Source organism: Podarcis raffonei, chromosome 2 (assembly GCF_027172205.1).
Source record: "Podarcis raffonei isolate rPodRaf1 chromosome 2, rPodRaf1.pri, whole genome shotgun sequence".
Lineage (NCBI taxonomy): Eukaryota > Metazoa > Chordata > Lepidosauria > Squamata > Lacertidae > Podarcis > Podarcis raffonei.
Genome location: NC_070603.1, coordinates 22,678,819 through 22,706,677, shown reverse-complemented (window position 1 = coordinate 22,706,677; position 27,859 = coordinate 22,678,819). Strand labels below are relative to the sequence as shown.

General features: G+C 44.2%; 1 protein-coding gene and 1 long non-coding RNA gene across 10 annotated transcripts in view; one reads left to right on the top strand and one right to left on the bottom strand.

Annotated features, from left to right (window-relative positions):
• IKZF4 (IKAROS family zinc finger 4) overlaps positions 1–27,859 on the bottom strand; it is a 71,378-nt gene that overhangs the window by 25,079 nt on the left and 18,440 nt on the right. For 3 of the 9 annotated variants that reach the window (XM_053375284.1, XM_053375281.1, XM_053375285.1), the window contains exons 2-5: positions 22,213–22,267; positions 9,453–9,557; positions 4,264–4,524; positions 3,065–3,232 (exon numbers count right to left, since the gene is read on the bottom strand). In XM_053375284.1, coding sequence (XP_053231259.1) covers positions 3,065–3,232; positions 4,264–4,524; positions 9,453–9,557; positions 22,213–22,252 — 574 coding nt within the window. In that variant the 5' untranslated portion in view covers positions 22,253–22,267. Of the gene's footprint in view, positions 1–3,064; positions 3,233–4,263; positions 4,525–9,452; positions 9,558–14,862; positions 15,009–16,517; positions 16,643–22,212; positions 22,268–23,784; positions 23,805–27,859 lie in introns of those variants that run through there. The other 6 variants (XM_053375286.1, XM_053375290.1, XM_053375287.1 and 3 more) reach the window with 5 other exon arrangements.
• LOC128407215 (uncharacterized) lies at positions 13,520–16,773 on the top strand. Its single transcript, XR_008328738.1, has 2 exons — positions 13,520–14,267; positions 16,606–16,773. It is a non-coding gene; the product is annotated as an uncharacterized LOC128407215 (long non-coding RNA).

Genomic DNA, 27,859 nt, shown 5'->3' with positions numbered 1-27,859 from the left:
TAACAAAATAGCTAATCAGGGCTTCCTAAATAATGCAAAAAGAAACTTTTTTTTCAGGGAGGGAAGTTCAGCGCGTGAGAGAAGAATTTTGTTTGTGTTAAAAAGCCCCAAAGCACTGCAGAAATAGAAGCTAAGAGAAAATAATATATGCTCAGCAGGTGGACAGATTTCCCTCTCTCTTTCCTGCCCCCTCTGCCCCCCCCGCTCACGCCACGCCAACTGCTACAGTAAAAAACCTTAGGCTAAATTTAAAGAGCCACATCACAAGTATCGTGGGTTAAGAGGCTGATGACAAACTCACCAGTCCATCTTCATGCCAACCGTCCACACAAATCCTACACATCTCTACACAAATAAGGCACCCTATTGACAAACCAGTAGCCCACAGAAAGCCAGCAAGGAATTGGATCCAGCAGTGCAAGATAAGAGAATAAAAGCAGCCCAAAGGTCTAAATCATGGGTAGGCAAACTAAGGCCCGGGGGCCGGATGCGGCCCAACCACCTTCTCAATCCGGCCCACAGACAGTCCGGGAATCAGTGTGTTTTTACATGAGTAGAATGTGTCCTTTTATTTAAAACGCATCTCTGGGTTCTTTGTGGGGCATAGGAATTCGTTCATTTTTTCCCCTTCAAAATATAGTCCAGCCCCCCACAAGGTCTGAGGGACAGTGGACTGGCCCCCTGCTGAAAAAGTTTGCTGACCCCTGGTCTAAATGATCCAGCAATCTCTTTCCCATAATGGCCAACCAGATGCCTATGGAAAAAATTGCAAGCAGGACTAGATTGTAGTAACAGAGGAATACTACTCTGATACGGAAGGAAATATAACCCCTGTCATGACTAGTAGCCACTGATAGTCTTATTCTCCTTTTAAATCCATCCAAGCTGGCAGCCATCACTACTTTCCTAGAATTGTAGAGTTGGAAGGGACCGTAAGGGTCATCTAGTCCAACCCCCTGCAATGAAGGAAACTTTTTGCCCAGTGTGGGGCTCAAACCCACGACCCTGAGATCTCATACGCTACCAACTGAGCAATCTCCTCATTTGCTTCCCTACCCCATGTCTTTTTTCTAAGCTAGAAAGTCCCAAACAGTGTAACCTTTTTCTTATAAAGGAGTTGCTCCAGTGCCTTGATCATTTTGGTTGCTTTTAAATTTAATTTCTCATTTTTAAAAATATCCCTCTTGAGGTGTGGTGTCCAGAATTACATGCCCAGCATTCCAGGTGTGGCTGAACCATAGATTTGCATAAATATGCTATGCCAAAATACGCTAAGTTTTATTTTCAATGTAATTCCTTTCCTAATGAAGTAGATTCTAAGTTTAAGAATTTTGTTTAGATATTCATTCCCCGCCCCCTTTTATATAAGTCACTACTTTGAGAACTTATACAGATCTTCAGCTGAACTTTAATTGCTGCAATTGAGGTTTTATTCAGGTGCAACATGAGGTCATGTTAATCCATAGGATTAAGGACACAGTAGGCTCAATCTAAGAGATTACTAGGACCAACAGGTAAAGCTTGATAAAACTGCCGTTAAGATAATGCGGAGTCAACAATACGAAGATTTCCAGGGTCAGTTAGAGAAGAACCTGAAAGACGGGAATGTTCCTAAACAGCAGAGAATGATGTCAAGACAGTTCCACCTTCAGAGTTGAAGGAAGGGTGGGATACAGATGTAACAAGTAAATAACATCTGTCAGAGAGAAAGAAATCATGAATGGGTGGATCCAGATTAGAAGGGAGGCACTGGAGGTGATGGAACACAGGGAATGGTTGGATGGCTGTGGGTTGCCAGGGGCTGGACTGAGAAGGAATGGTGGGGGCTACCCCCACCTTCTCCAGAACCTTCCCAAGAACAGGAGGACAGTATAGATTTAGAACAGTGGTTTGCAGAAGCACATAGTTCAGAGGCTGCAGAGTGGAAAAGCTGGGAAATATTAGGAGAGGAACAGCAGGAAGAAGCAGTACCAGGGGAGCGACAGCTGACAGGCTCAGTGTCTTTGGAAAGCCCCCCTCTCCAGGTACTGAGAGTAGTAGAACAGAAAGCTCATAGGCAGAAAACTCAAATTAGCCGGCGCAGGGATGACGTAGAATAGGAGAGATGGAAGGGGTTGGAATTTACTCGGAGCAACGCCGTTATTTAATAGAGACTGCATTCCTTCGTCTCTCTCTGTGAATACTGAATAAATTACATGGTAAGAACTATTCTTTTTTAGCTGCTTTTTGGCTGCCACCGGGGGAGGGGTCAGATTCCCTGAAGCTTGACATGGGTGGTCACTGTGGTCTACCTCCCTTTAAGAAGAGGTGACTCCAACTAGCAGAGGTTTGGGCCGAGGGCAAAGAGCAAGAGATTGTTCTACCAACCCACCAAGGCCTACCTTGCTATAACTATTTATTTTTTGTCTAAGAAATTTATATACTGTATTTTTCGCTCTATAAGACGCACTTTTCCCCTCCTAAAAAGTAAGGGTAAATGTGTGTGCGTCTTATGGAGCCAATGCAGGCTGCGCAGCTATCCCAGAAGCCAGAACAGTGAGAGGGAGCGTTGCGCCACGCTCCCTCTTGCTGTTCTAGCTTCTGGCTTAGCCGCGCAAAGCCTCCACAGGGCATGGGGAGCCTTCATCCCGCTGCCCTGCGGAGGCTTTGCGCAACTATCGCTGGCTTTTGCGGGAGCCGGGGGAAGGGACAGAGCGTGTCGCACGCTCTGTCCCTTCCCCCACCTCCCGCAAAAGCCAGGGATAGCTGTGCTCCCTTTAAAGAACCGCACGGAGCGTGTGTGCGGCTCTTGGGGGCTTCTCCCTCCTTGGGGAAAAGCCTGCGAGCGCCGCACACACGCTCCGCATGGCTCGTGAAAGGGAGCGCTGAGCAGAGCCTGGGATGCATACAGGCTCTGCTCAGCGCTCCCTTTAAAGAACCTTTTTTTAGGTGCGTCTTATGGAGTGAAAAATATGGTGCTGCTTAATTATATACATTTCTAAACACTGTACATAAAACAATGGGACAATAAAGAAAAGAAAATACCCATAAAACTGAACTAGAGCAGAAGTGCCTCGTGACCCACCTGAGTGTGTTCGGAGGTGCCCCGTGAGTGCGTCTCTCCTCCGACAGGCATAGTTACAGAAGGGACATTTGAAAGGCTTCTCGCCCGAGTGCAGCTTGATGTGGCGCAGGAGGTTGCCCTTTTGGGTGAAGGAGGCACCGCACTGATTGCAATGGAACGGCCTCTCACCTAGGAAGAAGAAGAAGAGCGCATTGGGATGAGTATCCAGAAAGGTTAGCCTCGATCCTTGCTTTCACTGATGAACCATGACCCCCAGTTCAAACATGCTGATAAACTGAGTTTAAAGGAAGCAAACAGACTCGGGGTTGTATTCAGTGTAGTGTTAAATGGTGCAGGTGGCGCTGTGGCCTAAACCACGGAGCCTCTTGGGCTTGCCGATCAGAAGGTTGGCGGTTCAAATCCCCGTGATGGGGTGAGCTCCCGTTGCTCGGTCCCAGCTCCTGCCAACCTAGCAGTTCAAAAGCACACCAGTGCAAGTAGAGAAATAGGTACCACTGTGGTGGGAAGGTAAACAGCATTTCTATGCGCTCTGGTTTCCATGACAGTGTCCCGTTGCGCCAGAAGTGGTTTAGTCATGCTGGCCACATGACCCGGAAAGCTGTCTGTGGGCAAACGCTGGCTCCCTCGGCCTGAAAGTGAGATGAGCACCACAACCCCATATTCATCTTTGACTGGGCTTAACTGTCCAGAGGTCCTTTACTTTTTTTTAACCTAAGTGGACAGTTCCATTGGGGCAAGGATTTCTCATTGTGCAGCAGAACTATCTTCCCCTCTGCTCCCCCCCACCACTTCCTAAATCCACTCTGGGGAATCCTCCAACTCTCTGGAAGTGGAGAGGGAGGAAGTCCCATTCTGCTAGTGCCAATCCTTGTGCTAGCACAATTATTTCATTTAACACTGTCCCCCTAAGTCCTCCATGGAGCTGTTCAGGAGCAAGCATGAGTGCTTCCAGCTCATGCATCTTGCAGAAAACCATGGTTTAGCATGACATGTGGATGTGTGAAGTACTCTGAATGCACCTGGATTGATCTAACACCCAGTCTTGTAAGGAAAGAGCTATAAAGCAGTTCAGAGCCTTATTAGGCTAAAGAGCCTGAGCGTGACACATAGAACTTTTAGACCATTGAGACTTAAAGCACTATACAAGTGCAAAGCTCATGCATCAGCCCTTACGGTTACCAGCAGCCATGCCTGCTCACCGGTGTGGCTGCGCTTGTGCACCATCAGTACGTTCGGGCCAATGCACACCATCCCACAGATATCACATTTCAGCTTGCCATTGGGTAGCCGGATGCCGCCAGGGGAGTGTGGCTCCTGCCCTGTCCCGTCACAGTAGCCGAGTGGCTCAGAGAGAGAATCCTCCACAATCACGCTGTCCTCTTTTTCAATGAGCCGGTCGTCATGCGACAGCAGCCGGCTTGATTCTTCATCACTGTACATTTCCACCTTGATAGAATTTGCTATGGAGGGGGAAGATGTAAAAACAAAACAAAAAAAAACAAAGCACGTACAGGTTTGTGACAAGTATTTGTAAACAGTTAACTTTTTTTTAAAAAAAGTTGTTATGGTCTAGGAGAGTGAAAAGAGACTTCTAAAAAATAACCATCAATAATTATTAATAGATCCTACTAGCATCTAAGGCCAGGTGGGTGGGGAGAATGATAGAAATTTCTAAAATTATGTATGATGAGTGTGTGTGGGAAGATTTATCCCTCTTTCCCACTATTTTAGATCATCCCTTGACACTGATTGGGAGCAAATTCAGCACAAACCAATGGAGTATTTACTCAGAAAGTGCACCATCAACATATGGGATTCAGTGTTACAAGAGAGCCAGTGTGGTGTAACGGTTAAAGTATTGAACTAGGACCTGATAGAGCAGGGTTTGAATCCCCACTCAGCCATTAAGTTCACTGGGTGACTTTGGACCAGTCACTATCTATTACCCTAACCTACCTCACTGAGTTGCTGTCAGGATGAAATGGGGAGGAGAACCATGTGCACCACCCTGAGCTTCTTGAAAGAGAAATGTGACATATAAATGTAATAAATAATATAAATAAGCCACTAGTTTAGAAGGAACTTTAAAAAGGGATTAGACAAAATTCATGGAGGCCAGGGCTATAAATGAGCATTAAACACATCAGCTAAGCGAACTACTATGATTACTTTTTAAACTGCCAGTTGGTGTAGGGCAACAGTAGGGTTCTTCTTATGTTCTAGAGCAGGCATCCCCAGACTCAGTGCTCCAGATGCTTTGGGACTACAATTCCCATCATCCCTGACCACTGGTCCTGTTAGTTTGGGATGATGGGAGTTGTAGTCCCAAAACATCCAGAGGGCTGAGTTTGGGGATGGCTGTTCTAGAGTATCAAAAGGTGTAAAAATCAAATACAATCCCCAGTGCTCCAAATAATGTAGCGCTCATCACATGGGGGAGGGGAGCAGGCCTCTCCTCCTCCACTAGATCCCCGGCCAGGTAGAAAGGATGTTCCACTCTGAAAATACAGGCAAGAAAACAGTCTGAAGAGCAGCCTTCTAAGACTCAGGGATTTTTCTGCCAGCACCCTGCAAGAATGTTGTGGCAGCTTTTCTATAGACAGTAGGTCAAGAGTCCTAAACCCAGGGTCTGGTTTCCAAAAGGTTCAGTTAAGAATGCGCAAGAAAGCTATGACATTAGCAAGAAGAGCTCTTTGCTAGGGGAACACACAGCTGTCCTGTAAATCCAACCAGTGGCTGGGGAAACCCAGCCAGATGGGCGGGGTATAAATAATAAATTATTATTATTATTATTATTAACCACATCAGCTGGTGTAACAATGGACACTTGTCCGATTTCAAGGTGCAAAAATGGGCAATCAAATATTTAAAATCTGGCCCTTTCCAAGCCAGAGACAGGGCAAGCTCGCAACTTGGAAAGCAGGGAGCATCTAGTGCAGGGCTTCCCCCTGAAGCAGCTAATGGAATGTAAAGCTTGAAAAACGAGGACTTCCTGTTTCGACCGACGGACACATGGAGCAGCCTCTGCCGCAGAAGGAATGCTGTTTGCGAGGCCTTGCTGAATAAACACTCCTGAACCTTTGGTCCATGGCCAGGTTACATCATTCCAAGGAGTGTACTGAAAAGAAGGACTCTCGTATGCGAATCTCCTCCCAACTCCTAAGTCCCACTGCGTTCTCTTCCAAGCAGCATTCCGCTGCAATGGGAAAACAGGAGGAAGCTGCCTTATACCAGTTCAGTCCATTGGTCCATGTAGCGCAGTGTTGTCCACCATAACTTGCACACGCTTGCTACACATGCATCAGGACCACCTATTAATACAGCGGAAGGCGGAGAGCCTAAAAATGAAAAGGGAAGCTGAACCCTTACCCCTCCCTTGTTCTGTTTTTTGCTTCAGGTAATTTTCTCCCAATCCAGCTTGAGACTAGGCTGGGAGCAAAATGCCCATAACAGCAAAGCATAGGCAGATAAAGGGAGGGAGAAGGTTTAGTTCTCTCACCTGTGCATCCTTCTTTTCTTAAAATTAAAAAGCCCAGCACCACCTGCTTCGTATATAAACACAGCAGGCACGTGAACAAAGGTACTCCAATCATATTTGGTTTGCCTCCCACAAAGGATAGCACTTTTAGCTATGCTCATGTGTTTTGGGATAAGGAAACAATATGAACCAGCCTTTCCCAACCTGACGCCCTTCAGATGTTTTGGACTCCAACCCGCATCAATCCTAATCGGCATATCCCCACAGCATGATGGAAGCTGAAGTCCAAAACATACGGAGGGCGCTAGGTTGGGGAAGGCTAGACAGCTGATATAATCCCTTCAGACTCTCCATGAAATGTCACCTAGATTTTTTTCACACGCAGGGCAGAATAAAGATAATAGTTTGAGTTTCCTCACTTGAAGCTTTATAAGTTTATATATATTGTAACATTACGAATGGAAATCGTTAATTATACAGCTGTTGACTAAGGAATTATTATTATAACTGACATTAATTACGATTATGGAACACAGTGATGTAAGATCGGAAATGCACCCAAACCATCATGCAGGGAGCCGATTTTAACGAAAATGTATTAATTGGAAGTTGACTGGCAGTTTGAGAATTGAATAACTTGGGAATTAATTGTTATTGTTATAATGTGGCTATTATTGGAAGTACGGTGGTACCTCGGGATGCGAAGGGGATCCGTTCCGGAGCCCTGTTCGCATCCTGAATAGAACATAAGACGTGTCTGCACATCTGCACGTGCGCGGGTCGCATTTTGCTGCTTCCGCGCATGTGCGTGATGTCATTTCGAGCGTCTGCGCATGCGGCGAAACCCGGAAGTAACATGCTCCGTTACTTCTGGGTTGCCGCAGAGTGCAACCCGAAAGCGCTCAGCCTGAAGCACATTCAACCCGAGGTATGACTGTATATTGGAAAACTAATAAAAAAATGTTAAAAAAGAAAAGAAATGGCACCTAGAATTAAGGCGGCAGTTACCATGTTCATTCTTAAAGAGTGTTTGATTTGTGGCATTCCACAGAGTGCTGGAATAGTTAAGAATGTAGGTCATTGCCCGCATCTCTGCTGTTTCCTCCCTTATCTAGTTGCCACCTATTCATGCTATACAAACTGAAGGTAGCAACTCGAAGGCCTTGCACACACAGCTATGGCTGGCAGCCATGGCAGGAGGCTAGTGCAGAGAATTTACCTGTGCTCCTAGAATATCTTGGCATTAATTACATTAATAGAAGCCAGCTTACTTAGGTTAGGCATACACTCCTGTTTATACATATTGGAGATCCAGCTGCAAGCCGACACCTCTGTGCGCAAATATGAAGTGAAAACCTGCTCGCTGTGGCAGGAGCTGCTTGGGTATATTGATGCTGGTTGAACTTTGATGTTTTTTCGCTCCCCTGGGGATGAGTGTTTCTTTCTCTCTCTCCCCCACAGCAAATGGAGGGCTGGCTTTTGTTCTGCAACTTTCCTTACAGAAGGAAGGCAGAGTCTGGTTGGGTTGGCAAAACAGGTTATGTAATATTTCTGCTCCACTGGGGCATGAGCTTGCTGGCTGAACCAGCTGTGAAATCAAGACCGATCAGAAGCAACGGTATCAGGCAGCGTCTCCCTTTTAAAGGGGAAGATACTCATTTCCTATTTGTTCAAACCATACACTGGGTTCTCCTCCTGTTACACTGAACAAGTGTGATGATGCTTTTCCAGGGGATCAACTAAATTTTAACGCAGCGGACGTGTTAACATGGACATTTGAACGTTCCTTTCTAAATGACTAAAACTGGATTTAATTGTTGGTTTTTATAAGCCAACTGTAATTGGTTTTATAAACCAACTGGACTGTAATATAAACCACCCATGATTTCAGATAAAGAATTAAGAGGATGTTATAGCTATCTAACGGAACGCGAGTGGCGCTGTGGTCTAAACCACAGAGCCTAGGACTTGCTGATCAGAAGGTCAGCGGTTCGAATCCCCACGACGGGGTGAGCTCCCATTGCTTGGTCCCTGCTCCTGCCAACCTAGCAGTTTGAAAGCACATCAAAGTGCAAGTAGATAAAGAGGTACCGCTCCAGCGGGAAGGTAAACGGCATTTCCGTGCGCTGCTCTGGTTCGCCAGAAGCGGCTTAGTCATGCTGGTCACATGACCCGGAAGCCCTTGGCCAATAAAGCGAGATGAGCGCCGCAACCCCAGAGTCGGTCACAACTGGACCTAATGGTCAGGGGTCCCTCTACCTTTACCATATAGCTGTCTAACACAAAGTGGTATTATCAGGTGAGAGACAATAGTCAGAAGTCAAGTCTGAGAACGCTAATCTTTCCCATACATTAACTCTGCAACATGGTGGTCATACTTTTCAGCAAAATTCTCAAAAAAGAAAAAAAGGAAAGCCCAGTTGATAATTTCAGCAGGAAATGCTGGTGGTTGCAGAATATGCCAAATTAGAATGCATCAATGCAAACAAATCTTTTTCCAACACCATCTGAATATAGAGTCCTCTCCCGCCTCTCCAACTCTTTGCTCACATGATCTAGCACCACTGGTGCTTTCCCAGCAACCACAATTTCCAGTCATTCACTCACTATGAGAGGAAATGCCTTCTTTGTCGATAAATGTGTCAGGAACCAAACAGTGACTTTTAAATCTCTCAGACTAAAAATCTGAGCAGGAGAGAATACTAGGCAGAAAGTTCAGATAATCCAAGGCTGCTGTATAAAAGCTGCCTCTTTGCCAGGGCCTCATCCAAAAGGGAAATTCTTCGCTGATGTGATTATCTTTGTGCAGACCTTTTTGGAGGATTTCAAAGGTGGTCTCTGCCTTGATCACAGCTTGGGCCCAACACCTTTTGGACATAAACTACAGGAATCAGAAAATGACATACTTACCACTAAGGGAGCGGCTTGGGGAGGAATGTTGGCTGTTTGGTGTGCTCACAGTAGGGCCCACAATCGTGGAGGTGAACTCCTTTTCCAAAGAGGAATCTCCACTACCTTTGGGGAACAAAAAGAAGCAGAGAGCACAGGTAAGCCTCGTTTCAAGAAATCAAGAAATATTTTTCCTGTGCTTAGGACTGAAGATGGGCACAGAGGAAAGGAAACTCTCCTGATGAGTTTGAGTAAAGTCTAGATTTTGCAGCCTACAAAATCTGAATGAAAAAAATTCCATTGGTGCTCTGACTGAATGAAAACCTAGCAGGAGGAATCCCAACAAATCCCAACCATGTATATAATAAGTGCCCTGTTCTTGCACCGAATAGTTTATGATGATCAGATGATTATCAGTGTAGACCCAGATACAGTGAACATCCGACCAGCATTTCAGAAGAGAGATGTCAGATACTGATAGAACCAGTTCTATTACATACATAAAGCAGCCTTCTTGTATTTGTAAGACTGAATTCATAAATGTTTTCAGAATGACGATACTGGTTTAACATGTGTAACATGCATTGTCAAAATAAGCCTGCAGCCTCTAAGCTACCCGAATGCTTGTAACCAATATATGCAGCAGCACTTGGGAATCATCAAAGAAGTGCAAATATCTCATTACATGGCAATTACAGGATAAAGGGATCCCCATTTAAAATTTGAATCACCTTAAATAAAAGCCGGGATATACGTAGCTTTGTTGTTGTGCAAATAATACGCAATATGAATACAGAAATGTGTCATACAGAACAGTTCCAACATGAAGTCCCATGGAATAGCTGATATATATATATGAATGATTACGGAATCCAGGCTCAAGATAACAATACTACAGTGAACTGATTTCAAATACATTCTTCACGTATGGATTCCTGTGTTGTTTGCTGTTGCCTCCAAGAGGAAGAAAGCAGGCACCAAAAGCACTTGCTTAGTTCGTTCTCTTTATCTATTTATGGGGAAGAACATGAATCAGTTCGCAGAATCTTGCATTTTACTTTTTTTTAGAGTCTGACAGCTTGCCCTTTTAGAGAAGCTAGCCCAACTAAATTATCCAAATGTGTACTCTTGTTGTTTTTTAGTGTGCAGTTTCCATTTCTTCCATTAATAAGAACCCATCCTCCCTAAGCCCACCTCATTTATTGTTTTGGAAAGGGTGTGGGTTGTATTCAACAACAGTCATGCTCTAAGTAGAATCATAGAATAGAATCATAGAATCATAGAGTTGGAAAAGACCACAAGGGCCATCGAGTCCAACCCCCTGCCAAGCAGGAAACACCATCAGAGCAGGAAACACCATCAGAGTAGGACCAATGGAATTTATGGACATGGCTAAGTTTGGTATATTCATTTCAACAAGTCTTCTCTGAGAAGAACTTCATTGGATTCAATCCAATCTTACTTAAGAGAGGAATTCAACTAAGTTTTACTCAGAGTAGACCCACTGCAATTAATGGGCTTAACTTAGTCATGTTTATTAATTTCAGTGGGTCAATTGCTTGAACTGACACAACAATCTCCTTAGTGCCATGTTATATTCCACACATTATCCCGTTTTTTAAAAAAAATCATTGTACACTGTATACTGAAAACACAACCTATCGATAAAAAAAACTACTTGTTTAGTGACTTAACATGACTATGGAGGGACAGAATCACTCAACAAGATACATCAGTGCACTTTACACACCCATATTAAATATTTGCACTGGTGTATCTGCCTGCAGCTCCACCAATTTAAAGGAGTCAAGTGTGCTTAATCTAAAGACTCAGTTTAAGATGGGGCATGATCATCTTTATGTTTTATAACGAAGCCAAATGAAGGCAAGGGACGATGTTGCTCCTTTTGGATACAACATTCCTGGCTTGCTATAGGATTGCAGCCTACCTCCTTTTGCATGCATTGGGGGGGGCCCCTCTTAAATAAACTTTGTTCATTTAAACTAAATAAACCAGGATAACTAACTACGCCAAAGCTAACATAAAATGGGAGACCCAATGTTTGTCGCTGACTTGCTAAGGAATCTCCAGCCTGTCAGTGTGTCATTAGGCCCAGTGTAGGTCCCAATTTAGCCCCCAAAGCCATTTTCTCCAAACCACATCAACCTTCCTCCATACTTGATAACTTATGTGGGGGAGAGAAGGGAATGGTTCCAAAGGAATAATCTCAAAACCACTGGGGGCTTCAAGGGAACTCTGGACTGTTCTTTTCCAAGCAGGGCTTTGCTGATCTGGTGGAGTCCCATATTGTCTATTTGTAGCTAATTAGCAGCTAATTAAAGCAAGCCCTTTTGAAGCTGTCCCAGGAGGTCATAATGATGCCAGGAGGTTGACAGGTAGGCAGAGCTGTCCACCTGTCAAAGTTGGCCCACAGGTGTGTATGCAGGAAGGATTTAGCTTGCCAGCCACGTTCAGTTCCCCACCCCTGTGCTAAACTGCAGTTTAGCAATCCAGGATAATTACAACTTAACCAGTCCATTGTAGAAAGCTGCAGGGAAGCAGAGCAGAAACCATGGAATGCTAATTGACAGTAGCTTGGTAAACTGCATTTATCACTGTTTCTCGCTGAAGGTTTTTGAAGAGACTGGAAGGAATGTCTTGGGCTTAAATCTCACCAATGTGACAAAATCTGTCTCAGTTCTACTATTTCAGAATGCAGGTGGGGGCTCACAGGAGTCCACGCTCCTCCATACGAGAAAATCCCTCCGCACGAGAAAGAAGCGTTACAGCTGTCAAGACAGGAGGTTACTAGAGTACGCAGAAGTGTAGCCAGGCTGAACAGCAGCAGCTGGCAAACCAGGCAAAGCTGGAAATTGGCACTCCTTGCCACTTGATGCCACTGGGGCCTTGTGTAGCAATGATGGCCATTGAATGTCTGCTGTCTCCCTTCCATGCTGCAACTTAAGACCGTGGGTTGTATCCAATGTAGCGTGAAGTTAAAGAAACTTAGCAATGAACCTGTTCCATTAGTGAGTTATCTTGCGCAAGAGGTTCCAAAAAACGAACAGCTTGTATTTTTAAGTGCAATTTGTACACCTGTGCTAGTGCAAGCTCTTGCGCAATCGTTACATCGGCGGACCTGCCACGTGGGTTTACCCCTAATATGCAACACAAACCTAGACAGCATCTTAAAAAGCAGAGACATCACCTTGCCAACAAAGGTCCGTATAGTAAAAGCTATGGTTCTCCCAGTAGTGATATATGGAAGTGAGAGCTGGACCATAAAGAAGGCTGATCGCCAAAGAATTGATGCTTTTGAATTATGGTGCTGGAGGAGACTCTTGAGAGTCCCATGGACTGCAAGCAAATCAAACCTCTCCATTCTGAAGGAAATCAGCCCTGAGTGCTCACTGGAAGGACAGATCCTGAAGCTGAGGCTCCAATACTTTGGCCACCTCATGACAAGAGAAGACTCCCTGGAAAAGACCCTGATATTGGAAAAGATGGAGGGCACAAGGAGAAGGGGACGACAGAGAACGAGATGGCTGGACAGTGTTCTCGAAGCAACCAGCATGAGTTTGACCAAACTGCGGGAGGCAGTGGAAGACAGGAGTGTCTGGCGTGCTCTGGTCCATGGGGTCACGAAGAGTCGGACACGACTAAACGACTAAACAACAACAACAAATGCAACACTGGAAAACAGACCTCTGCTTTCACAAGGAAACTTGCACGAGCGGACTAACAGCTCTGGATACAACCCTTTGACTTAAAATACAGACTCAAGCCATTACTTAAACATCAGCCAAGCTCTTCCCTCTAGCCTGGTGAAGGGTTCTGTGGAACCTGAAAGTTTGCTCAGTACAAAGGTATTGTCTCCTAATGTCGGCTTTTTTTCTTACGGGTCAACATGAGTACTTTTGCTTTTCTATTTATTCAGATGAAAATAAGAACAACTTCCCTGTTGTTCATTGGTACTGCATTTAGAGAAGCAGGATCAGTACAGGCCATAGCTGTCAACTTACAGATTTGAAAATAAGGGGCCAACAGCCTCGAAAATAAGGGATCAGCAGCCAAAATAAGGGATCAACAATTACTTTGATAAAATACATATTTTGTTGCATGCAACATATTTTGTTGCATGGACCTATTAGGTCCATAAATTACCATATAGCATATATTCAACACAAAAAACAGCAACAATTTGTTGTTGACAAAGGACAGCTGGACATAGAAAGGACCCCATTACCTTCAGTAGCTTATTAAAGGGACATCATCAATAAGGGACAGCAGCGGGACATGGTGCTGGGATAAGGGACTGTCCCGCCAAATAAGGGACGCTTGACAGCTATGGTACAGGCAGCATAATGACTGCAATGAAAATACTGTAGCAATGCCAGCCCCCTGAACGTCTTTTCTGCAAGGCACTGTCCACTCACCCCAATTCCTGTCTAGTGCCCCTGTTGTTTGGAAGCACTCTTATCTACTTAGGAAAAAAGCAAGTTCTAAAAGACAGGAAGCAAGTCTGGAGACATTCTCATCAGAGAGGCTTTAGTACAGAGACAGGTGATTTTCTTCAGAGTTTGAATGCTAGCTGCTGTTCTCATGCCCGCATAGCTTAGCACATTCCAGGATCTGCCAAGATAAAGGAAACAAACTGTTCCGACCAGGTGAAGTCAAATTTAACACAGGCACAGCACGCAAGGCTGGTGCCTTGTGATCATTTTATCTTTAAGGAAAAGTTGTTGCTTTCTTCTCCCAGGTGGGCCCCAAGGCCAAGACTTTCTGGGTCCTGAAAAAATGAATTTCACCCTTTCCCTTAAGGCTGTCATTCCTCAGGTGGGTAAACAGGAGAGTCTACGTCATAGTAAGACTATCTCTGCAAGTGCCTAGAAGCAGCCACACACCTCTCAATATGGATATTAATCGTTTAATTAGAAGTTAGCCGTGATACGGCTAAGCAAAATAGGCACCAGCAGCAAACAGTTCGCAGCGGAGCACATTTAAGCAGCAATGACTCGAACCAAGGATTTCTTCTGCTCCTTGCCAGAACACACAGAGAATTATGGCTCTGACCCCTTCCCTAGGCTGTTACTAAATAGCAGAGGGTGGAGGAAGAAAAAAGGGGGGTGTCTTTAACAGCCTTGTCAGCTGCTTTTATAACACATACTACATTTATCTTTTCCCTTTGGTTGCTCATCCCTAACCGATCGCCTGCAGTTGCATTTCTGATTTCGAACAGACTCTATCCCCCACCCCCTGACACAGACGATGAAGGAATTCTAGAGATCAATTTACTTGCATCGAAAGTGAGCCACTTCCTGCACTGTTCTGCATGGCATCAGACACACCCCAAATGGCGCCAAGTGTAAACGAAAACAGAAAAGAGCATGGAGTTATTTCACACGGCCACCCCGCTCCCCATTTAACTTACATTATTCTAGCTTGCTGAAGATACCCTGGAGTGTTATCACAGCCAACTCCTTGGAAACAGCAGAGGAATACAGACTGTGTGTGTGTGTGGCTGCATCTCGGCAGTAGGGTGAACTCAGCCACTCACCTTCCAGGAAGAAGAGATTCCTGGAAGTGAGAGAAACGGCCGTCATTTTACAGTCAAGCAGCACAGTTAGAGCAGGAATCCATACGGCTGCAGTGTCCCCTTTCGCCGAGATTCTGGCTTGCTCCTCTGAACGCTTTATATGCCTTGCCTCTGAAAACAGAGCCATCAGCTTACAAGGGGACATCCCTTTAGTGATGGGTTTTTTTAAAAACAACAACCGCACATTGCCCGGGCTAGACAGAGCAAGGAAGTCCGTGGAAAAAACATCGCAGTTGTTGCCTAACCCCCATCACTTTGGCAACAGAATGAATGCTTCACAGTTGCTCTGGAAAGATAAGAGCTGCCACCGAAAGAGCCTTTAACACTCCAGAAAGTGGCAGGAGAAACTGTATAAGTACAATGAAACACTCCACTGCATTCAACAGAATATATATATATATTTCTATTAAGGTGTGCTGCACATTGTACACAACTGATTCATTCTTTCACAGTAAAGTAGCCATGTTTCTTTGGATAACCAGTTTTCTCTTGGCCAAATAGCTAGATCAAAACCATTAGGTACGGGATCAGCGCAAACAGCATACTTCATTTAAACGTTACTTGGGTAAATTGAAGAGGCAAAGGAGAGAGAGAAAAAATCTACTGAATGTGTGGAGTGGGGAATAAAGAAAATGTTTCCCTGCTCTTTCGAATACCTTGAGGAGATAAAGTAAAATCTTGAGGGAAGCTTTCTCGTTGTTACTAGGCTCATCACAAATCCAGTTCATTATTATTTTTGAAATCCCTACCCCATAGTTTTTTCCCATTCCGACTTTTCCGCTAAGAGTTTAATCACTTCATGGAAACATGTTTTTTTGTTTTTGATTAGGAGTATAAATGCAAGCTACTGCTATCTTCTGATTAAAATTATGCACTTAGCTGTTGTATTTCTATCACGCCTACTTAAAAAAATCAGGAGAAGGAAGTGCATGTTACAGGAGCTTTAGCCGACTTCTGCAGAGTTAATTTCCATAATAAAAATAATAGTTCTAAAGGGGGGGGGGGAAAGCGAATGTCTAAATTTTAAATTATGCATATGTGTCCTAGCAGGCATCATCTCTGAAGCATTCATCGCCTCCTGCACACAAGTGAGAGAAAAAGAAAATGTCTTCAAGAAGGCGCCTACCACCCATGGCTTTTAATCAAGAATAATGCTAAAGATCTGCTGCTCAATTAGTCAGAGGCACTTTTTAAATAGTTAAAGTCAAGTTAACTGATCAATCAACTTGAAGTTGCGTATTTAACCATTTCAGACCAAGCACAGGCCTTTGCTTGAGAAACCGCAATCCTGAGCTCAGTACTACAAACAAACAAACTCATTGGAACCAGGACCTAAGTTTTCAAGTCAGCACTGTAGACAGCGAAAAAATAAAAGCTGAATTCCAGCTTTGAATTTTTCAATGGTCAGACTCTGGGATTTTTCTAGCCTTGTCTACACTAAGTATTTACCGCACATCAGTGCTGGTTTCACTGTCCAATGTGTTTCTCACCTGCTAGGTATACACTGCAACATACATCCTCCCTGCTTCTGCCTGCTATGATTACACCAACAATAACGGTTGCCATATTTTATCCCAGGCCAATGAGGACAGACTGCTGTGCTTCCATCTCTCCATCCTGCTGCAGAAGTGTGCTTTAATGGAAATCCTGTGAACCAAACATCAAGGCTATTGTCCACTTTCTACTAGTTGAGAAGGAGCAACTGCCAATGCTCAGCTGCAATCGTGGGCATTCTGACAGTTTTTCTTTTTTTTAAAAAAATCATTTTTATTGATTTTCCAATAAAAAACATCCAATTAATATATCCAATCATAATACTCCAATTAAAATAAAAAACTAAAATTAAAAAGACTAAATTACTGTCCAAATTATAATTATTAATTTTTCGGAGCTCCCCACGGTCTAGATCTCTGACAGTTTTTCAAATAAAAAAGAGAGCACCCACAAATGCAATTCCTAAACTAAAGTTCCATCTCTTTTCCTCATTTGGAACACACGTAAATTATATTTTCCATGATGAGAATATACAAGAACAGGAGGAGTGCACAACTGTGCAATTCTAGCTCAAGCAAGGGGGGGCTGGGGAAAAGGGTAACAAACTAGGAAACGTAACTAGCTTTGTTGTCCTAGAAAAAGCCAACAACATTTGGGAACAGGATGAGACGACAAGTCTATGGAGGTGATCAGTAGATTCCCTGAGTTAATGCAAGTCATTCTCAGAGTAGACTCATGGGCTTACTTATGGATGGCAATGGGTTTACGCGGAGCATTCCCCATTATCTGAAGAAACATGAGAATATTCTTGGCTTTATATGAACTGAGAACAGGAGCCCATAACTTCCAGCTGGCCTTAAAAAGGTAAAGGTAAAGGTACCCCTGCCCGTACGGGCCAGTCTTGCCAGACTCTAGGGTTGTGCGCTCATCTCACTCTATAGGCCGGGAGCCAGCGCTGTCTGGAGACACTTCCGGGTCACGTGGCCAGTGTGACAAAGCTGCATCTGGCAAGCCAGCGCAGCACACGGAACGCCGTTTACCTTCCCGCTGGTAAGCGGTCCCTATTTATCTACTTGCACCCGGAGGTGCTTTCGAACTGCTAGGTTGGCAGGCGCTGGGACCGAACGACGGGAGCGCACCCCGCCGCGGGGATTCGAACCGCCGACCATGCGATCGGCAAGTCCTAGGCGCTGAGGTTTTACCCACAGCGCCACCCGCGTCCCACCAGCTGGCCTTAGTCAGCCACAATTTGTGGGTGCTGTCGACTCTTGCTATTGCTCACCCCATTGGGGGGAAGAGCCCCCTTCCTTATTCATGCTGAGCTTTATAAACATTCTGAAAGCAGTGAGACCTCTTCCTCCTTTCAGAGTGCCTCTAGTCTAGACCTCTTGCCAGATTAAAAGATTACTCCTGCCACTGGAAAGCATACTTGTGGACCTACTGATGGCGAAAAGTCTTTTCCATGTCCTACAGCATCAATCTGAAAGGTTGTTGTTAAGTAAAATCCCTAAATATAACTGTCCCCACACCATAAAGGTTAGGACCATACTCACAACAAGGCAGTTAAGCATCTGAAGGGGAATGACCACTTGAATATTGAATCTCTCTTGAATATTTCCCCATCAACAGGCAAACTGATCAACATCTCTACTGGCTTCCTTGATTAGCTCTGCTCAGCAGCCTATTCCCAATCTGCATGTCACACTAATGTCATAAGCATAACCGAGAGCTCAGCAGAAAAGGGAAAAACAGATAAGGCTGAAAATGTTTCAGATTATGTAGCTCCTGGACTGTACATTGTAGGGGAAAAGGCTTTCAAAGAAAGGAACCAGACTGGTAATAATCCTTTGCTGACCCTTTGTCAGCATCTGTGGCTGCAGAGGATATCAGCCATGGCTTGAATGACAATCCTTAGGATCTAATATTGCATATACGATATCTCTTTATGAATTCATACACAGCAAGAAAACACCTACTACACGTAAGCCCATAGAGTTTCCTTTATTTCTCAGTTTTATTATCATAGGATGTTCTCACAGCCCTCTAGGGTGGTTGTTTTTTCAAAAAAAATGATGACTAAATATGGATTTCTCCAAAACAATTAGTACTTTGCATCCTGTTCCCATAATCAGATCCCCACTAGATCTCTTTTAACAAACTCCATCCTCCTGGGGTGTATTATAAATTTAGCCTTCACTGGTCTGGATGATTTACCAGCATTAAAGAATGAAAGGCGAAGCAGCATTTCGCAAATCAGCCACACAAAATATGCATTTGACTCTGAACAGTTAGACACAGCCTACTGATTGGTGGCATATAAGTCATTGATTTCCCTCACTCTCAACACTTTTATAGTTGAACAAAGGTTCTTATTTCATCCTTAACCTCATAACATGCACGTCACCTGATAGTGACTGGTTTTTTGTTTTTTAAAAAGATATCTAAGAAATATACAATCTTTAAGCTTCAAGGCACTACTGCATATATCTCCTGAAGACTGTTAAATCCAAACAGTGTCTGTTACAAGTACAGTGGTACCTCGGGTTAAGTACTTAATTCGTTCTGGAGGTCTGTTCTTAACCTGAAGCACCACTTTAGCTAATGGGGCCTCCTGCTGCCGCCGCACCACCAGAGCCCGATTTCTGTTCTTATCCTGAAGCAAAGTTCTTAACCTGAAGTACTATTTCTGGGTTAGCAGAGTGTGTAACCTGAAGTGTATGTAACCTGAAGTGTATGTAACCTGAGGTACCACTGTACAGTGGTATCTTGATACTCGAATGGCTTGGCTTCTGAAAGCCGCAAACCCAGAAGTGAGTGTTCTGGTTTGCGAACGTTTTTCGGAAGCCGAACATCCGACACAGCTTTTGATTGAGTGCAGGAAGCTCCTGCAACCAATTAGAAGCTGCACCTTGGTTTTCAAACCGTTTCGGGAGCCAAACTCCTGTAGTTACTTAATGAGATTGTCTTGTTCCTTCGCATGTTGCATATTCTAGCCATCATTTCACAATTCTGGCTACCATCAGGTCAGTCTGCTCCTTGTAACTCTGATAACTGTTGATCTACTTATAGCTTCACCAACCACCTTTGTCCAGGACAAAATATGAGCTGGTGTACCTGGCTATGAGCTAGAGGATGACATTTATTGGGTGGGTATACATCCCCAGCAAACATACTCCTTCACTTCAATTTAGTGGGGCTTTCAATACAAAGAAGTCAACTCATTATTCCAGTGGCCCACTCTGAACTGTAGTCAGTCAATATGTTTATTTACACCAATGTATTTGTATGCAAGTAGCTTTGATGATCTTTCCCTCATTCATAATTACTTCACGGCTCTGTTTTTTCCTGTTTAATGAGGACTCTATGCTCTGTTCTTCCAAAGAGAAACAGCCAACAAAATAAGATCATTCTTTTGACTTCTTCTACTTCAAAACCAGTGTCTGGTTTTATTTTAGTGTCTACCACAAACAATCCCTCAGAGGTTTTAAAAAAACGTTTGAGTAAATTATTTAAATCCTATAGGAGTGCTATACAAACAGAACCAACTAATATATTTTCTACCTTCCCTACCTTCCTCTATTAGGCTGTCCTATCCTATGCATAAAGGTAAAGGGACCCCTGACTATTAGGTCCAGTCGTGGCCGACTCTGGGGTTGTGGCGCTCATCTCGCTTTATTGGCTGAGGGAGTCGGCGTACAGCTTCCGGGTCATGTGGCCAGCATGACTAAACCGCTTCTGGCAAACCAGAGCAGCTCACGGAAACGCCGTTTACCTTCCCGCCGGAGCGGTACCTATTTATCTACTTGTACTTTGACGTGCTTTTGAACTGCTAGGTTGGCAGGAGCAGGGACCGAGCAACGGGAGCTCACCCCGTCGCGGGGATTCGAACTGCCAGCCTTCTGATCAGCAAGTCCTAGGCTCTGTGGTTTAACCCACAGCGCCACCCGCGTCCCTATCCTATGCATACTTACTGGAAATTTGATAAACATCACTAGATCAGGCTGTTAGGCAAGTGTTCTAACCTGGTCATTCTACAATTCCTCTTTTCTGAAAAATGTATTTAAGTTACTACAGTTTGCACTTAGTATTGCTAATAAGAATTTGAACACTCTCAGTTAATGCACTTCAGATATGGCACTCCTGAGTAGCAACTGCCTTTATATCTTTAAAGAATCATAGAACTGTAGAGTCAGAAGGGATCCCAAGAGTCATCTAGTCCAGCCCCCTCTAAAGCAGTAATCTCAACTAGATCATACATGACAGTTGGCCATCCAACCTCTGCTCAAAAACCATCAAGTCCTAGCCTCTGGAGCATACGGGAAAAAAGCTTGCTCCATTCTTCGTGTGACAGCCCTTCAGATATTTGAAGATGCTTATCACATCTCCTCTCAGTCTCCTCTTTATCAGGCTACACATACCTATTCCCTCAACCGTTCCCCATAAGGTTTGGTTTCCAGACCCTTGATCATCTTGGTCACCCAAGCACATGCACATGTTCCAGCTTGTCCTTCTTAAATTGTGGTGCCCAGAACTGTACACAGTACTCCAGGTGTCGTATGACCAAGGCAAAATGGAGTGGGACTATAACTTAGCCCTACTTATCTTCTGAAAGAGAATGTGATCTGGGACAAGATATTTTAAATAAGGTAGAAGCATCCAACTATGCTTAAGGATTAATTGGAAGAAACTTTTCCAATTATCTTTCCCAGCTGTAAGGTAACCACCATATGAAGTGAAACAATTTTACTATCAATCGCCAAACTCTTTCTGTACTCATATTTAATGAAACGGTCATCACACAAAAAGACTGCCTACAGTCAAGCTAACTGAAACAAGCAGAAACAGATGGAATTTAAAGGGATGCCAAAAGTTCGCTTTTCCTTCAGTATGATACGTAAGGATTTGCTCTAAATTTTTGATGAATCAAATATCCTCAAACTGATTTAATTGCTGTGCGTGTGAGTCTTAACTATGTTGCAAGTCTCAGGTATATTTAACAGCTAAAACACCTGCCGAATTTGGCAGGTGGGCAGATGCAGAGCTCTAGCATTTTTCGCAGGCACCGAACAGTAACTTAGTAAGACATGGCCATCCACTTGAGGTTGAGCTGAATTTGGAGGGTTGCTCCAGGCCAACTGTAGCCAGGGCGAAGACTGCATGCCACAAGATCAATGTGCAGTGACCTGGCGGGGCATGGCTTCTTGTCTCAAGTTGCACTTTGGAACACTGCTCTGAGCTGAATATGGGTAAGGAGGGCAGAGGCCATGAATCGCCAGGTCACTGTTCAGCTGATCAGAACAGAGGCTGGCTGTTACACTCCCTTAGGTGATGACTCCATCACCAGTCAAGTCCATGGAGCAACTATCACTGGTAAGAGACTGAAAGGTGGGGAGGAGGCTATTCTCCCGTGTCCACCCCTGAGATCTTGAAGCAAGATGAAAATGCTGGAAGTAGCTGCCCAAGGGTGCATCTATCTAAGAAGGCAGGTCATGTCAGGAAGCTGGGGGGGGGAACCATGTTGCTCCTCAAAACCTGAGGCATGCTGAATATTCCAGTGCCGAACCAAAAGTTTATTGTGACCAAAATGCAGAAATCCTATCCTGTCTTTTGCACTATGTATTAAAGACAAAACGGCATCTAAAAACGAAAATAAACAAATCGAGATCTGTGAAAAGCAAAATGAGAACATACCGGATATGTAAGAGCGTCCATTGCAGTCCTCTATATCCATCTTTACAACACTCTTCTAAAGAAAAAGAGACAAAGGTCTATCAGAACAGCAGCTATAAACCAAAGCAGGAACCTTTTGGTGAGATCCCAACCCACCCCCTGGTTGCACATCCTAAAATACAAAATTTAACTAAACTACTTTTCAGGACTGAGGCAACAATGGCAAAGGGCCATAATTCACTGGCAGAGCATTTGAAATGTATGCAAAAGATCCCAGGTTAAATCTTCAGCCTTCTCAGGAAGGGCTGGGAAATCTCCTCTCTGAAGCCCTGGAAAGCAGCCGCCAATCAGTGCTAGTCAATACTGAGTTAGATTGATCAATGGTCTGACTCAGAGTAAGGCAGTTTCCTATACCAATATAATCGTGGATCATTGCCATGGAAGTATTTTAATGAGCTTTTAAAAAATCCAATTTGTCTACTAACATTTTACCAATTTTTTTTTAAAATCCAGCCTATATCTATATCAATATTATATATATAACCAATACGATATCATATGATAATCTGGGAGTGCAAGTCTTCCAATTTGTGGCTTGGCAACAAAGAAAGAGAAAAGCTACTTTTGACACATACGCACCCATTTTACTGGAAATAAAAGGCAGGGCATATATACGTATATGTATATACATGCATACACACACACCAGCAAATAACTCTCATAAAGTGGGGCCCATGCAGTTAATTTCGGTAGGGTTTTCTGTCATTGTGTCTGTATTCAGCTGCCCTTTAAAGGAGGAGGCTGTCAAACGGTGTTAGTTCACGAAACAGAAGCTAAACACTGCTTCAAAAGGTTGCAAGGAAGGAGCAGCTGTCAGTCTTACATCTGATGAGGCAAGACCAGATTCAAACTTCATTGGTCTAGAACACAAGTGGCCACAGGCCACTGCTAAATTTGAATCCTTCAGTGGCAAGGTACAGTAACAACTGTCCAATGCAATTCATTTTCAATAAAACAGACTCTCTGCTGTCATCCGCTCTTCTGGGTTCAGTCTGAACTAAAATTGATGCTGGTGTGTAGAAGGTACAGCACACAGGCAATTCTGAGCCCCAAATCCAGAAGTGCAGCTTTTATCAATGAAAAGCAATCGTTCTTTGGAAAATGAGACTGAAAACCGACACATCGCATCACTGAGCAGTCAAGAAACAGGCATTTTCAAAGATCAGACTGGAATAACAGTATATATCTTGGTACTTAGCACCCCACAGAGATAATGAACATATTATGAACATTTTATACATTCAAATGCCTTCCCCCCATTACACTTAATGTTTTTTTTTAAAAAAAATAAAAATAAGTGCAAACAACCACAAGTTTTACCACTTTGAATTCACACTGTAATTGACTACCAGTAAGCTCATAAATGAGAACTCACTGGGAAAAAACAATTAAGAGCAACAATTTCCCGAGATATATTTTGGCTTAAGGATCTAATTTAGGTGCAGTTCGCAGAACACAGGGGAAACAAAGAATTAGTATAAAGAGGAAGGAAGAATGCAAGTTCTCTGGGGAAAAGTCAAGTGATGTACTTACATCTGAATGCGAAGCGAGGACGTTGATGGATCCTAGGATAGCTTCCAAATACGGAAGACAAAGGGGAACAATACTCAACTGCAGCTAGGTTTAGGTTAATATCAGGAAGTAAATTCCCAAGAATAAAAAGTATATCGCTTACCATGGGGAGTTTTTAACTCACCCACCCCATCAGTAGCAAATGGTTTAGGCCAATGGTTCTTTGACTTTTCAAAGCAAGCTTTTCTAACCGATAAGCAGGTGGGGGGGGTGGAAGGAGGTGTTTATGGTAACCCAAGGTCTCAGGTCTGGGAAGAGGCATATTTTTTTAAAAAAAAGCAAGCGTGAAAAGTGCAGGACCAAATGGATTAACAGCATACTGTAAAGTTATTAAGGGAAGTACGCTTGAAAGCAAAAAGCTCCAACGTTATTAGAAAGCGTAAGGACACACAGTCAATCTCTACCTCCATTAATGTACAGACTAAGGACAGAATCAAGGGACGCGGGTGGCGCTGTGGGTAAAACCTCAGCGCCTAGGACTTGCCGATCGCATGGTCGGCGGTTCGAATCCCCGTGGCGGGGTGAGCTCCCGTCGTTCGGTCCCAGCGCCTGCCAAACTAGCAGTTCGAAAGCACCCCCGGGTGCAAGTAGATAAATAGGGACCGCTTACCAGCGGAAAGGTAAACGGCGTTCCGTGTGCTGCGCTGGCTCGCCAGATGCAGCTTGTCACGCTGGCCACGTGACCCGGAAGTGTCTGCGGACAGCGCTGGCTCCCGGCCTATAGAGTGAGATGAGTGCACAACCCTAGACTCTGTCAAGACTGGCCCGTACGGGCAGGGGTACCTTTACCTTTTTAAGGACAGAATCAAGCCACTGCTTACGACATGGTGAATCCTTGAAAAACTCTCCATCACGAATGAGAGTCCACAACCAGGGTGTTAAGCCAAACATATCAACCCAAACTTACGATAAGAGCTCGGCTGCATCCGACCAAAGGCTCAGCCCACTTCCCAGAGTGCTTATGGGAAGCCCAAAAGCAGGAAAGAAGTGGAACGGTCCTCTCCTGCTTTTGTTTCAGAGAAGCTGCCTCTCATTCAGGACAAAGGAAACAGCAATTATGACTAGAGTCTTATCCCTCGTGAATTCGTCTCACTCCTGTTTGAAGTTATCAAAGTTAGCAGCCATCATCACATCTTATGGCAGCAAAATACCATGGTTGAAAGCATGCATGGTCCAAAGAAGTACTTTCTCTTGTTGAATCACATTTCCGGTTGTCCGTAACCCTTGCTTAAGAAGTCACTCAACAAGCTGACGCTCAGTATGGTTGGAGTAGTCACGTAAGAAGTTTTAAAGTGGCCGCTATATAGCAGGTTAGGGACGTGGGTGGCGCTGTGGGTTAAACCACAGAGACTAGGACTTGCTGATCAGAAGGTCGGCGGTTCAAATCCCCGCAATGGGGTGAGCTCCCATTGCTCAGTCCCTGCTCCTGCCAACCTAGTAGTTCGAAAGCACGTCAAAGTGCAAGTAGATAAATAAGTACCGCTCCGGCGGGAAGGTAAACAATGGTCAGGGGTCCCTTTACCTTCTATATAGCAGGTTGGGGAACACCTTCCTGCAACCTTGATACTGCCTACAGCCATTTGAGCCTCTGGGTCTCGTCCTGCCCATCAGCTGTTCGGCAGGGAGCAGCAGGGAGGAAAATGAGGGCTTTGATGCTATGAGAAGTGTGCAATTGCAGCTCTTTTCTCCGCAAGAAGAGCAAAGCAGAAGGGAAATACGAGAACAGCCAGCGTGGTGGGGTAGTGCCATAGACTCATCCTCCTGACAACTGGGTCAATGGCACTTACCTTGACAACGTAGAGGCAGGGATTGGGCAGCAGTGGGGTCAAACCTGTACAGCTGCCCTTGTAAGCGTGCCAGATTGCTTCCACTGGTGGAGCCACATAGTCCTAACCTCATGTTCACCCTGCCCCAACCACATGCCATTCAGATTTAGTGGATTATGGTATGAGATTCTCTACCATACCCAAATCAGTGCTTATCTGAATCTTATATGGGCAAGTAAGTCCTCCAATTGCCTTCAATATTTGTTGCGACCTTGGGTTGGTTTTATTAAAGCTGTTGCACTATTTTCTACTGTAATTTTAATTTCTTGTAGTAGTTTTTTTAACTGCCTTGTATTTTCTTTTCTTTTTTTTTTAATGGGAAGCAATATATTATAAGGGACGTTGGTGGCGCTGTGGGTTAAACCACAGAGCCGAGGGCTTGCTGATCAGAAGGTCAATGGTTTGAATCCCTGCGATGGGGTGAGCTCCTGTTGCTCTGTCCCAGCTCCTGCCAGCCTAGCAGTTCGAAAGCACGTCAAAGGGCAAGTAGATAAATAGGTACCGCTCTGGCGGGAAGGTAAACGGTGTTTCCGTGTGCTGCTCTGGTTCGCCAGAAGCGGCTTAGTCATGCTGGCCACATGACCCGGAAGCTGTACGCCGGCTCCCTTGGCCAATAAAGCGAGATGAGCACCGCAACCCCAGCGTCGGTCACGACTGGACCTAGTGGTCAGGGGTCCCTTTACCTTTAATATATTATAAATAAATAAATGTGGAAGTCAACCTTCGATCTTCCATCAATTAATGAAATGTATGTAGTTGTATGCCTCTCCACATGCTGTGCAACACTGGACAAGCTGGTGCTATTACAAGCAATTTTGTTTTATCACAAACTAGAAACAAAGGTGCCTCCACAAATAGGTTATGGACAAAAAACCCCCCACCAGGCTGCAATAATTTGACAACACTGTCAACTAGACGCTCCGTAAAAATAGGGTGAATAGAAACTGGCAATTCTAGCTAGTTACGAAGCAGTTTGAGCCATTCCTCTCTTCATTCAATAGTCTAGTCCCAGGACTTTATGGCTCTATAATGGACGTTTGTGCTGTTCTGATCATTCCCATTATAGACATTTAAGAAATTATGTTCACCTAATGATTCAGCTATTGGTATCTGAATCCTAGAAACACACTTCTTGTTTAATTTTGGCATGAAAAGGACGCAGGAGTCACATTGATTCCCTTGAGCTAGTTACTCACATATCTTCTAGACAAAACCCCAGTGGGAAAAGGTCCCAGGGAACTGGGTTCTGTGTTGGAATAATGAAAGCATTTGGGCAGGGTGGACTGCATGTGTCACTCAGGCACAGTCCTGAGCCATGTGGAATCTTCTAATGGAAAAGTAGCTCACACTCAGCTAGAGCTATGTCTAAAGGGCACACAAGTACTAACTGAACACTGGCAACACATCCTCTTTCTTTATTGGAAAACTTATGAGTTGCCATGCTGAGTTACAACAAGGATCTGCCCAAAGCTCTGTTCTCTGTGATGTTCATTCCCTCTTAATCCAAGGAACTGGACAAGGATCCTCTGTGAAAACAGGACTAGTGCACATCCACAAAGATTACCTGCCCACAAACTTTATTTTAGTGCGTCTCTCTGCACACAGCTGCCAGCCATCTGTATATCTGTGACATAAAAGCAAAAAAACAAAAAACAAACCATCGCCCCCAGGAATTTATAAATTTACAAAACCCTTACTTATTCCTCTTCTGCCTTTCTTCCATGATGGAACTTGTGATGTATAAGTATTTCCCATGTAGTTTCCTATCTAGGCACTGACCAGACCCACTTAACTTCAGCAAACAGCATTATATGTCTTCAGACCATACTCTGCAAATAAAGCCTCTAGCGGTTACATTTTGAGTCCCCTACATCCAGAGGGAATTCTAAGCACTTAGGACAAAACTCCAATAACTGTAGCACCACAACAGGAGGCTATCATTGACAGAACAAACCGGTCTTTAAATAGAAACCACCCCTAAATGGAACTTTTCTGCAATGGTAGTATGTCGATGAACTCTTCTATGCGCATCTAAGGTGAGAAGCAATACATACAAGCTTAGTGTGTGACTATAGAAACTCCACCATTATAACTACACTTCAGGCAACCAAGTAGAGAGGCCGAGATATCTTCTAAAGTTACATACACAAATATTTTCTAAATTAAAGTCAATGCAGTGCTATTTTACAAGGCCGATTTTGGCTAATGGG